The sequence below is a fragment of the Cryptomeria japonica genome, chromosome 3, assembly GCF_030272615.1.
Source record: "Cryptomeria japonica chromosome 3, Sugi_1.0, whole genome shotgun sequence".
NCBI lineage: Eukaryota > Viridiplantae > Streptophyta > Pinopsida > Cupressales > Cupressaceae > Cryptomeria > Cryptomeria japonica.
In genome coordinates this window covers 621,069,064-621,083,455 of record NC_081407.1, presented here as the reverse complement: position 1 = coordinate 621,083,455, position 14,392 = coordinate 621,069,064, and the positions used below count along the sequence as shown (strand labels likewise).

General features: G+C 35.4%; 1 protein-coding gene across 1 annotated transcript in view; it reads left to right on the top strand.

Moving 5' to 3' along the window:
• The window catches only part of LOC131060113 (endo-1,3;1,4-beta-D-glucanase), a 149,529-nt gene that overhangs the window by 50,456 nt on the left and 84,681 nt on the right, over window positions 1-14,392 (top strand). The window contains 1 exon segment of the mRNA XM_059218472.1: window positions 11,986-12,007. Within this exon segment, the coding sequence (XP_059074455.1) occupies window positions 11,986-12,007 (22 nt within the window).

The window sequence follows — 14,392 nt, the reverse complement described above, 5'->3', positions numbered from 1 at the left end:
TTATAATTCATTACTGTTTTCCATTCCATAATTTATGTCTTCATTTACATACTCTTTAATCTTTATATTCTACATAGATTCCTATCTTTATTGCTACATTCATATAAGTAATCATTAGAGATATATGTATTCATAAAAATGCATTAATATATATGTGTGTGTGTGGCACACATGTCCACAGACATATATACCGTAAGACTTCTTAACCCCTCTTACCTGTACGCGGATTGTAGCCAGCGGTTGGAGTTCGCACTGTAGATGTCGCCTGCAGATTGGGAGGCATACCACAAAGAACACAAATGTTACTTCCTGTAACTTGATAACAATTATGATCTGATCTTATCAATGGTGATTTCACTAGATGCTTTTGATTCCTTCCCTTTATATCTCTCAATTTGAGGGAGAGGTCACACCTCTTCATCATGTATGCCCTTTGGCAAGAGACACACCCTTTCACCATTATCACCCTTTGAAAGAGTGCAACTCTTCATTATTTATACCATTTGAAAGGGACACAACCTTTCTTAATCAAATCTGCACTTATTATTTAAATCAGATATGCACTTGTCATTACCAAATTATCCCCCTCTCAAATGAGGTTTTCTTCTCCCTTTTATATATCATTGTTGAGGGAGTCACAACTTTTCCTTTCATGTCTTTTGACTTTTCATTAACTTAATTAATTTTTAATTAATCATATTTAATTATATCATTTTATATTTTAATTTTATTATTATCATTTATTATTAAATTCTATTTCAAAGTGGGGATATTATTATAATTTATTATTAAATTCTATTTCAAAGTGGGGATATTATTATCATTTATTATTAAATTCTATTTCAAAGTGGGGATATTAGTATCATTTATTATTAAATTCTATTTCAAAGTAGGGATATTACAAGATTGCTGCTCTAGAATGTTCAGAACCTCATCCAAATGTTTCAAATGATCCTCCCAAGTTTTGCTATAAACCAAGATATCATCAAAGAAGACCACATTAAGCTTCCTTAGCTGGAGAATAAATACCTGATTCATACATGATTGGAAAGTTGTTGGTGCATTTGTTAGGTTAAAGGGAATTACCGAAAATTCATAGTGCCCATAATGACACCTAAAAGTTGTTTTGTGCACATCCTCATCTCTAACCTTGATATCATGGTATCCCGAATGCAAATCAATCTTGGAGAAGTACTTTGCCCCATGTATCTCATCAATTCGTGGGATTGGATAACAATTATTGATAGTTCTCTTATTGAGAGCTCGGTAGTCAATGGACATCCTCATTGTTCCATCCTTTTTCTTGACTAATACTACCGATGATGCAAAAGTGCTGGAACTAGGCCTTAGATGCCCCATATCCAACAATTCTTTAATTTCCTTCTCAATCTCTTCCTTGTACACCTTGGGATGGTGATAGGGTGTGATCATTATGGGTTTTGCTCCCTCTTCAAGTTCAATGATATGCTGGAAACCTCTATTAGTGGACAGCCTAGGAGGAATATCTTTAAACACCTTACCATGTTTATCCAAAATGGACTGAATTTGCACATTATTGACTCCTCTTTTAGAGTGTGTATCAATGATGAGACATTTAGCTGCCCAAGAAATTTTTCTCTTGTGGTTCTCTTGGCTGAGATCTCCATAGGAGCCTTACTAGATATCCCATGTAATACTACCTTCTTCCCATTATGTTGAAAAGTAATCTCCATAGTTCGATGGCTAGTCTCATACTTTTGCATACAACCATTGGCACCCTAACACAACCCCCATATCCATGCTGATCACATAAAATTCATCCTTGAGTTTATATTCCTCCATTGTTAGCTCCATTTGTGGTACCTTTCTAGTGCAAGAGATGATTGTCCCACTTGCTACCTTCACATCAGACCCTTCAATTGGTTGCGTGTTTAATCCAAGCCTTTTAACCACTTCTTCATTAATTTAATTGTAGGTAGCTCCGCTATCAATTAATATGGTTACCTTTTGCCCTTTCAAAACTCCTCTTAAATGGAAGGCATTATAACATGGTTCTCGCGTGAGTGTTGCAAGAGTGCATCCCAAGGGTCCTCCTTGGTATGGCAGTTCTATCTCCTTATTAGATTCGATGTTTTCACTTTTTGGATCTTCATCTGAGATTACCTCAATGTACCGAATCTGCCCTTTCCCTAAACAATGGTGTTTGGGCTTCCAAGGCTCTTGGCGTTGAAAACATAGCTTCTTCTTTTGGAGCTCATTTTGTGTGGCATCCATTTGTTTGGTCCTAATCGTATGTATTGTGTTCCTTAGGAAAGGCTTTCTAGTTTGCATAGTTGGAGCTGTTCTCTTACTGTTGAAACTATCCTTTGCAATTGAGTCTTCCAGGTTGAGGGCTGTTGTGATAGCCTCTTGAAAATTTGTAGGGTTTAGAGCCTTTTAATCCTTTGATGGGCTCAGCTAATCCTTCCACGAAAAGCACTATGAGTCTCCTATTCGTCACATCAGGCACCATGACAACAAGTTTTTGGAACTTAGCTACATAATCCTCCACCTTGCCTTCTTGCTTCAATTGTGCTAGATTTCTGAAACGAACTTATCGGTCGGTCCTATCAAATCTCTCGATCAATCTATGGCTGAATTCTTCTATGGTGGAAATCGCATCACGCCCTTGAGTCACTAACCCATTGTACCACCATTCGTGGGCTTCTCCCCCCAAGTGTAGGGTGGCAAACTTGATGGTCTCTTCCTTCTTTATTGGATTCAATGAATAATAAGTATCAAGTTTTTGTAACCATGATCTTGCTATTTTACTACTTATCCCATCAAAATTGGGGATTGTGATCTTTCCCAAACGATGTTGAATATCCTTCCTCATACCACCTTTTGATTTTAGTCCACAATATTCTAAGTAGGTCTAATTATTTTTGACTGCTTCACTCAAAGTGTTGTATTCAGCTAGGAGGCGATCCATTTCATTGGCCTGATCTGGTTGACCTTCATTAACTTCTTCATTTGTCAAGAATTTGGCCCTGAATGATCTATTATTAATAGAGATTCTTTCTTCCTCATAGTTGGACTTCTTTTCGCCAGAGCTGCTATGTTCGCCCTTTTCATTAGTAGGCCTATCAGTATTATGGCCTTGATTGAGGCCCCTCAATAGTTGCACCATTTCCCTCATGGTCTCCGAGATGTTGACATGAAATTCTTTTGATCTTTTGAAGAAAGCTTTTGCAGCGTTATCCTTATCTGCCACGGGGATCCCTTTCTTTCTCTCGCGTTGTTGGTACTAGATCTCCCTCTCACTCATTCACTTTCCATAGGTTGGCGAGATCAGAGGCTCTGATACCACTGAAATATGCTAGCGAATGAAATTCAATCAGTAACAGATTTTTCAAGAAAGCATGCCTTTGAATTGCAATGATTGTTATCACTTGAACCTGCACCCCTGTTTGCTAAGCTATCAACTCAGCAGGCTTGTGACACATGGGAACCCTCCTAGGCCTGTGGGTTGCCTAAAAAATGGAGTGAACCTCCAGAGTAAGCTGGTTCTTTTCAGATTCTGCACCTAAACTAACAATTTCTTCAGGGGAAAAGAGTAAGGAGGAGAAAATGCAAAACTAAAACTTGAAACTAAGGTGATTGCACCAGATGGTATTCTTTTTGGAATCTATCTAAGCAAAAGACACACAGTACAACAATGATAATAAACCCTTTTTTTTGCACTGACCAACAACTCATAACCCTTGCATCAATGCTTCATAAACAGGCTGGATAATCACAGTCCTAAGAGGGAAAAAAAAATCCTTTTTCACAACCTAAGACTATTAATCATTAAAACACAGCTTATGACCTGCAAGTAGTACATGTATTTCTGCATAAGGCATCAAAAGGAGATGTAAATTTTAAGGGGGGCAAAAGCCAACCACCAAAGAACTGACTAACCCTGAAGATGCAGTAACAAAGAAGGATGAGAAGTAGAGCAGCAAACCAAGCTATTATCCTTGCCAAACAGGTATCACCAAGCTTTATAAATCCTGAAAATGTGTTACAAAGACATCCATTCTTGCAGAGAGAACCAAAAAATTACAGTCTGCTCCAAGATGAATGAATCAGAACCCTTACAAAAATGAAGGCTCCCAGTATATATGCCTTTTCCCAAAGTTATCAAGAAGTCTCCACCTCCTCATTTTAGGTCGAGCAAACTCAAAAACCCTACCTTTTGGGCCTCAAAAATATCTCAAAAGGGATAAACCTGAGCCAAAAGGCTAAGTCATCCATTCTGCAAACATAAAACCTCATAAATGCAACATAAATGCTCCTGAAATGTCTCTGACAGGCCTGCAAGCCCTCATAAATGCAAAAATATCCCTCCCTTTGCCCAAACAAAAATATCTAATAAAGTGATTCTTCAAAAAAAAAGATTTATTATTCTCTGGTCAGACATTTGTTTGACTTTATTTTTGTTTATATTTAAAAGCTTTAATAATATAAAGTAATAGAATTGTTTTATTTAAAGCGACAAAATAAATAAATCACTTTAATAATACAATTTTATTATTTTTATTTATTAAATAATAAAGTGTAATAAAAAATATATTTAATAAAAGTGTTTAATTAACACTTTAATAAATAAATTTTTTTATTATATTTTATTATTTTTTAAATATTAAATAAAAATAATATCAACCTATGTCTGATCAAAAAATAATAAATTTTTTAATAAAAGAAAAACTTTAAAAAACATTGCTTACAAGTCTTAGAGGGCGCATTTCTTGAGTTTTTAAGGTCATCTTGCTAGGAAATTTGAAAGGAGAGGCGAAGTGATAAAAAATCACTTAGGAAGCCAAAGGATTTTACAAAATTTTTAAAGTGATTAAAATCACTTGGAGGCATATGCGAACCTCAACATGTGGCCTTCAACAATTTACGTGGCATAAGAAGGGAAAAGAAATAATGCGAAGACATTTTAAGGGAAACGAAAACCCTAAAAGCTCATTTGACTCTTCATTTTTTGTCTTTCGACAATTCTGGAAACGGCTCTGCATCTTCTGGGCGCCGCTTAGGGTTTGAGATGGGCGTGGAAAAAAAATGTTGATTTGCCCTCTGTTCTGGGCGCATTTTTGAGCGCTGGGCCGTCTTTTTGCTTGAGACCTGTTCCTCTCTCTTCGTATCTGCTAGTTTCGGGCTTATTTTGGAGCCGCTGTGGAAAACATGTTGTGTTTCTGGGTACTTTCTGGGTGTTCGAAGCTTGGCTTCCTTGCTTGCTGGGTGCTCCTTTCACCTTGCATCCGCTATGCTGCACAAGTCCGCCATTTTTTACCAATTCTGGAAGGAAAGAAAAGCTTTTTAATGTAATATGTATGGCTTTCTTCTCTGCGTTTTTTCCCTGAAATATTTCATGGCTCTCTTAAGAATTCCTTTAGTTTCAATTCACTTTACTCTTTCAGAGTTCCATTTAGTTTATGTACTCTTTGTTTACTCCAGTTTCTTCACAGCAAAGAACGCTGTGATAATTTCCAAAGGAATTCCTTTTTCCATCTGCTTATATTTGTAAAAATTCATTTATGTAATTTGCTGCACTTTCTGAAAAACTTAATTCCTTGGTACTGCAGGATTCTTTTTCCCCTTTCTATCATAAATATTAGAAAAATAGTCGAAAAACTGTGTTTTTCCATTTTTCTGTTTGTCCTTGCAATAGTTTTGATGCTCGAACATTCTGTTTGCTCTTTTGGTTTTTTCCTGAGACTCCTTCGACATTTATTCTCTTTGTTTGGCTGCTCTGAATTTTCAGAAATCAATAAAGCTGTATCTCTATCCACCATTAAGGATATATCAATATGTGACGCCATTGCACTTACTTTCTCCATATGATTTTCAGTACTAGCTTCTTCAATACAGATGGTGTTACATTTCTGATTAAATTTGCTATCATCTCTCATAGCTGCAAATATTGGGCTTTCAGGATCACTTATCTGTATTAGATTGTAGTCTTCTAGTTTAGGTGCAGTGCCATTGGCATCCTCTATTTCAAACTGTTCTGTTTTTTGCTCCATATACATACATTTATCACTTCTGTTCAGCAAGTATTTATGAAAAGCAGTTTCATTGTTCTGCATATCAAGTGGGATTTATTTCTTTGAGAGCTCTACTTCATGACTCCCTCCATTATCTAGATTATGGTAATAATACTTTCCTCTTCCCTAGTATCCAGAACTGTTGGAGCTTCTCCATATATTAGACTGGTTTCTGGGTTCAATTTATCTACAGCAAAAGGAAAGAAATGATACAGCACCTCCATGACACTTTGGGTGATTCATAACTAATGACTGCAATCAAAGTGTTATGATGGTATGCTGCTACCGTGAATGTCTTATGATCTTTGAAATCACCTTTCTGCTGCTCTATATGTGCTCTTCTTGGCTCTTATCGGTGTCTTGAATAAGGTTCACTAACATTGTTATTTTCCCTTGAGGGACCTGTGACTGCTCTTTTGCTAACTTTCCCATAGTGTACTTGGACTGTATTCATCTTTAAAGGTCACTGAGACCTTGTGTACCAAAACTATGCTTGCTAGACACAGTATGAAGACTGTGACATACATCATTTGTCCTTAAAGCTTTTCTTCTCTGTCAAACACCATGGCTGCTCATACTCACAAATAGCCCTTTACTGCATGGATTCACGTCCTTCTAAACCAGGTAGTGATTTTAATGATCTTATAGAACCCACAGCTGAAGGGATGCGAGAGGCAGATCCAGCATAAAGAAAAACTCTCTTTAAACTTGCACTCTGATTTGATTCAGACTGTTGCAATTGATATGCCACTTGCCAACCACCTCCCAATCCCATATTTTCGGGAAGAGAACCATTCATAGAAAATTTTATATGACCACTGTTCTTACTAGAGTTTTTCACATTTCCAGCAGACTGCAAATTATTTAAAAATCCAGTACCCCAGTTCATTTTTCCCTTGGTTGATTTACGTTCAGCATAACTTGAGTTATTTTGGGAAAGAGAAGGAGCCCTTAAACTATCAGCTTGATTGCTACTAAACCTGTCAAGCCCCCAGTCATGGTCTGACATAGGAGTATTAGGTACTGACTCTTCCAAAATACTTGTTTCTTCATCCTCTTCAGAATCAGTTTGATCCTCATGCTCTTGGTTCTCCAAGTCCCATTGTGAGCTTTCATGAGCCCCATCAATTTGATCGATATTTTCAAAAACAGGAATTTGTCGGAAACTTTCAATAAGTGCCACAGTAGGATCAATTAAACGATATGAATTTATAGGTGCTGATTCAACACAAGAAGCTGGCTCGGCTATCCATTCCTCCTCAAGGCCATATAGGTGAATTTGTTCACCATCTTGCTTCTGTTGTTCATTGCTTGTTATAGCTTCTGCAGGCTCCATCTCGTACTCCTCTATAGTAACATCTTTTCCAGACCCTGATCCCTCTTCCACCAATGTAAGATCATCTGCAACATCTTCTTTGTTGAGGAGCCTCTGTAAGGTTTGCTTTGCCTCATTCATTCTGCCCTTTTTTACCAGCCATGACATGATTTGATTGTATTAAACCTTGATTTTCCTCACATGAGCTGGGCTCAACCCTTGTGGGAGCCGCATTCATCTCCACTCATCTTAGTGAATTTTATGACCAGCAAACTGTCCTTTTTCCTTTTCCTGCGCATGAAACAAACCTGTTAGCAAAAATGCATATTTATGGTGACTTTCCCTTGATCTGATTTTGCCTTTTGGAGATTCCTTTGTGATGCGAGCTATATGCATTCGATGTACGTAGGGATCATATATATATATGCGTGCATTAGTACATATGTCAGAAATGCAACCAGCTATTGCTTAGAACAAAATGTTCTAACACATTGTTTGTTTCAACTTTTTTGCAGATATCAGAAGGAAAACATCAACGGACCGGGGTGGAGCAGCAAGGCAAAGGCTACGACGAGCGTCTCTCAACTGTTCCAGTCATTCAGGCAATGACTGGTTCCACTTCTGACATGCCTTATTTTTCTTTGTACTTGCATACATATATGTATATTTCCCTTCTGCATTGGATATACGTAGCTAGTCCCACGGCTCCTTGTGTGGGACGCATTTTGAAAATGAATAAAAAATAATTTTCTTTTGCAATGAGATGTTTTTCTTTGATGTTACAGAATAAAAGTGCTTAGAAACATCATCCTTAAAACACAAAAATAGAGAATAAGTATACACTAGCTTTCTTTTGTTCATGCTAGCATTTCTCAACCTATTTTTCAGCCAGGAGCGAAAAATAGGTAACAATGATAACTTAGAACTATAATTAGAAACTCAGAGCAATCAAAACACTTCCCAGAATGGATTTGTGAATTATACCAAAATATATAATAGCAGCTATATAACAACTGAAATCGCTACTACACTCAAAAAACTATATCCATAGTTCCAGGTATTGTAGACAAAATAATATTATCTGATTTTATTTGACAGAGTAAAGAAGACTCTGAATAGTAGATTGAATGAAGTACCCATTTGATTTGCATTCTTAATGAAACTAAGTATGGAGGCAGTGATCCCTATTTCGGTTCCGTATTGGTAGGTGTTGATAGACACACTGTCAATAAGAGCAAGCATTATTGTGGCTGCTTGTTTGCAGGATGCTACCTACTAGGCATCTCAAGTCACAGAAAGGAGATGCTTGGCAATGTCGTCAAGAAAGTCGCTACAACTCTGCCCAGATCTCCTTGAATTCGCTCTAACCTATTAAGAGATACCACAGGCTGTCCACTAGTCTACTTTGTCCCATCTTTAGTCTTTCAAGAAGTGTTGCTCCCTGTATACATGCATGGGTTCATAGATCTACGATAATAGGCACCCTTTCAATGGCACCCAATTGTTCCATGCCCACACATCTTTGAAGACAAACGTCCGTGGTCGATTTGCCCTGCAACAGATATTGAAACAGGGTTAATACTGTAAGCTTGAGGCTAAAGTTGTCTGTGTGAGGGCAAGGTTATCATCCTACCTCACTGGCCTACTGGAGTTTTTGTTCTAGACCTGCCTGCGTGCACAAAGGAGTAAATTAACATCCCTCAACTAGGAAAAGCACTCCCTAATATAGGAAGCCTGTTTCGTGGTATGAGACCACCGACCCAAGGTCGTCCCAAAAGCATTTATTTAAAATTATTAAATTAAACAAAACAAAAGTACATACTTCGGCCCAGCCAAAATAGAAAATTTAACCACTTTATGTTGTTTAAAATTTCCAATTTATTAAAAACAAATAAAATCAAAAGAACAAAATCGGGTGTTGTAAAACACCACTGGGGCCCAATAGGCCACCTCTCAAATTTGGGTCATCATAGTATAGAAAGAATCAAGGAATTCTAAAAAGAAATAAAACAAGAAAAGAACAAACCACACAAAGATAGAGCACAAAAAGAAGGGGGTTTGAGAATTTTCTCCTCTTGGATGTTAGCTCTTATAGAGTTGCTTCATCTTCTTTGGATGTTGTGAGGGAATCGTTAGGCCCTCTTGTTCTTTCTTTACATCATCATTTGTCATAGTTTGGCATTGGTGTGGAGACCCTTGAGTAGCAATTAGAGGAGGCATCTTTGCCTTTGGCAAGGTTTTGGATTGTCACCTTCATTAGTGTGGCATGGAACACCTATTTTGATTGTAGCACCTTTTGACACCAACATGGTGACATAGGAGCAAAGTTCAAGGACTTCACACATCTTGATTTTTTCGTTTCATATTCCTTTTAAGAAGGCGTGGATATCTTGCATACATTTTTCTTTTTGTTTCTTCGTAAAGGGAGGAATGTTGTTCAAAGGTTTTGGATCATCTTTAGCACTTATTGTTGAGCATCCAACATTATTGCATGAGATTCTACATTATAGGGAGGTTGTGTTGTCACTCTTCTTCTCTCTTGTGGGGGAGCTTTTTCCTCACATGGAGTTTTGTCCTTTTCATACTTTGGTAGAGCTCAATATATTTTCTTTCTTTTAGAGGGGTTTTTTTCCTATAAGTTTTTCTTATTTTTTCCATGTGTGAGAGATTCAGCTGTACATGGGTACCTAACACGACCTTGTAGCTGAGATCCACTTTGCATCATTTCATCTTTGCATGTTTTCTTATTGTGCTTAAGGGAGTGCTAATGTGAATGAGGTATCTTACCTAACCGGTTTACCTCTTAGGTCCTATTCACAATAGTTTACTTAGGACATTCATAGGGCATTGCCACTTTATGTCTTAAGTCATAAGATTAAGGCACATGCCATATCTTGCATTTTCCTGTGTCTCACCTTGTTCTATATAACCAAAGGGTTCTTATTGTAATGATTTTTATGTCATATTTATGTAAACATTTGAGTATTTGCATCCTTTGATATAATAGAATTATTTTCTCATATTGAGTCTTTTTTGTGCTTTCATTGAAACTCCTAGATCTTGGGTGGCTATCTCCCTAACCAAATTTTTAAATTGTATAGAGCATTCTATACCAACTCTTACAATTTAATGTTATTACTGTTTAACTTAGAAACCAAGGGAAATTTATCCATTTATGTATGTTAGGATTGTATTTCTTGAATTGATTTCTTTCCCATGAGAAGTAAATCATCAACAATTTGAAACTCCATGGTAGTATAAGAAGATACACCGACAAATAGGCTTTTTATTCTACCTAGTGAGTTTTCATATGCAATGTCCAACTTGATCCTTAAGTAACAAAATAACTATGGAGAAAGGGCCTTCTTGCTTGATCTAATGGGAATTATGAAAGAAAGTCATAGGGATCTCATTCATCAAAGCAAGCAATATTGTAGAGGTGATACAACAAAATGCCCATGACACCCTCTGATCACTAAATCCAAAATGTAATCAGAAAGCCTTTCATAGGATAATGAGGGGGTATCGTAGGGTTTTATAATGTCTACCGTTATCATGATATATCATTCCTTAGAAATCTTAAGAGAAGAAAAATGTTCTATTGTCAATATTTGATATCTGCAAAACCAGGTTATTCATGTGATATGATAGATGGAAGGAATATAAACTTGTCCATTAGCCATAAGTATGGCGATAATCTTATAGACAATGAAAATAGAAATAGGTCGGAAAACATCAAAATAAATAACATGTTGCTTCTTTAGAACAAAAGCAACAAATTCACTACTAATCCCCTATTTATATATTGCAGAATATAAACTCTTCGATTGTTGTCAATAGAACATATGTGATGATTTCCTAGAAAGCTTGGAAAAATTCAATGGGGTTACCATGGACCTAGTAGCCGTACACATCTGGAATGGCATAGATTCTAACTTTATTGTAGAAATTGGCTTCATTAATTCTTGATTTTTGGCCGGATTATCTAATTGCTGATGCGTCAGCTAGATTATTTGTGCTTCCATAATAAGAGGATTCTTGAAGAAGAGATGAGATATAGTGCGTCACCAAGTCAACTAGGTAATATAGCACTATGGACCATGAACTCTGATTTAGTTTAATGATTTTAACTGTGCTTCCTTTGTTTTATTATAAGTTCATAATCATAAAATTCTAGGAAATATTTGAAACTCGGCATGGAAGTTTAATGATTTGAATTGTATTTCCTTTGTTTTATTATAAACATAATTATAAAATTTTAGTATCATGTTTTTGAATAGTGACGAATTTGCTTGGCTTAGATATAGAATACTTGATAATGTTTTTAATAACTATTAAATTGTTTAATTATATTAATGAATATATGTTGGATTGCTAAATAAAGCTACTCCTTTTTTTTTGGCTTGCTTAACATTATTGCGTTCCTTCATTAGGTTCAGTGTACATCTGTTTGTACTTGTATATAGAAATATTTAATCTGTGATTTTATGCATCCTTAAGACTATCTCATGAATGGTAAGGAAGTGCAATGGGAGTAATGCATTTTGTTGAATTTGAAATATTCATTGCTCTCTAGGCTGACAGTTGTATGTTTTGTTTGTATGCTCTCTGTTGCAGGATATGAGGCTCCAATTTTAAGGTAAAATCTGATAACCGCTATGATCTGATGTTACAGATTGCTTTTCATAATGTATAACGAAACTAATAATTTATGTAAAACTTCGATGAAATATCTAAGAAGCATAGTAATTAGATTTCATTAAGAGCTGTGATAGGTGAGTAAATGCTTTACACTTTTCTGGTTATTACTTTTCCTTTTTCTGAAGAAAAAATACTGAGCAGAAATGACAAGGGAAATTATTATTTAGATTCATTATTAATATGGAATCTGGATACATTGATCTCAGAGGTCCTTTACTAGCAATTTATTTAGATAGTTTCTTTTCTTTTCTTTTTTAAAAACTATGCCTGGTAAACTTTTTAACGTAACCGGTGACACTGGCACGACACGCCCTTCGGCTCTACGTGAATGCTTTTGACCTGGAGCTATGAACTGGTGAAGCCACAGACGGGGGACCTCATCCCCACACTTAACATGATCAAACTCGCGAGCGCAACGGCCTAGCGAAAGCACAAGGCATGTGAGCTCAATGGCCCAGAAGGGATTTGAACCTTGGTGGCCGCTTCACCAACGAAGTGTTTTAACCACGACACTACACGTCCGAAGACATTTAGATATTTTCTTTCAACAGATTAGAAAGTCTTAAATTGTTATAACTTCTGGATATGCATAAAAAACTTAGAACTTGTAGTGGCAACTTTGAGAACATTGAATGCCTTGTATACAAGGAATGTGTTCGCATGAGGTAAGATTTAGTTATTGTCACAGAAAGCAGCGGTTATAATGTTGAATACAAAGAAAAATATCTTTAAGGATAAGAAGTTAGTGATAATAGCATTTCGTAAATAATAGATTCCAAATGGTGGACAAGTAGCAAGGAGAGATTGAGTTAGACAATCTAATTCAATCCATCAATGTAGACCAAAGATTGAAAATCCTTATGCAAGTCAATAAATATCACAATTTGAACTGTACTCAGATCCATTGATAGTAGAAGCTATTGCTAAAATTGAGCCTTATTCATAAACATTTCAACTTACTTTTTTTAACTATCTAGAATGGAGCCTTCAATTTCCAAATGCAAGATGATGTCTACAATACTTATGTCAAGAGGTGTAACTATAGTGGCAACAAGGGATGGAGTGTAATCGCATGAATGTGTTAACAAAAACTATTAAAGAGCTGACATACAACAATAATAAAAACTAAAATAACTCTTAAAGTAAATAAAATAACTATAAACTAACTCTTAAATAAATAAAATAGCTCTAAATTAAATAAAGTAACACTATTCTTTTAATATGGATATGACATAAAAGTAAAATATAAATATAAATATCATTTAGAATTTTTTTGAAATATAAAATAGCTAAAAAAATTCTCAATTAAAAGTTTTAATAAATAAATATTTCAAAATATTACTTCTTGATTTATTTATAAATAATTTTACTTTTATTATTTTTATTTACTAAAGTAAATTACTATTTGCTATTTTATGGATCAAATTACATTAGAATTTCAATATTTATTTTACTTACTATTTTTATTATAATAAGAAAAATAAATTTTCCAATAAAAATAAAATAAATAAAGAAAAAACAATGTAAATGAATAAAAACAATTCTTAAATAGTTCTAAAGTCAAACCAACATACATATCTTTAGAAAAATCTTTCTAAAAGACATTGAGAGATATCACTCTAGAGGCACCTATTCTACTTTAATAAAAATATAGTAAAAATCTTATAAGTATAGGTATGTCATAGATAATAATATCTCTTGGCAATTTTACATAGATTTTTCTAAAGATAGGTATGATAGTACAGTGATTGATAGGAATAGCTTTAGAAAACAGCCGTTACTCTTGACTATTGCAATATCCAATAGAGATAGCCAAATTCACCTCCCAATCATATAAGACCACTAGCAATACACACCTAGTCAATTCTTTAGCCATGTGGATTTGAAACTCATGTGGGGATCTTTAGATTTCATAAATGTAGGTATTGATTGCTTGAAATATAAAGGTTCTATTTATCTATACCTTCAAGTATGCTGCCACAAAGTTGAAGGGGCATGATGTCTTGTGGTGGGTCTCTATCTAGAAGAGTCGAGGTCAAAAGAATGTGTACAATCACACAGTGGGAGTGCATGGTGGCTCAATTCGAGGGGAAGTTTATGCCCACCAATTATGCGCTAGATTTGTTCAAGAAGCTCCAAAACCGATGTCATAGGGAGATGACTATGAAGGAATACATGGAGGTCTTCTATGGACTATGCATTTATGTTGGTCATAATATCATATAGAGTTTGACATTGAGAAAGTGTCTAGTTATGTAAATGATTTGCACATCTCAATTCAAGATTAGATTTGTTTACCAACAATTCATTCTATAATGGCTTA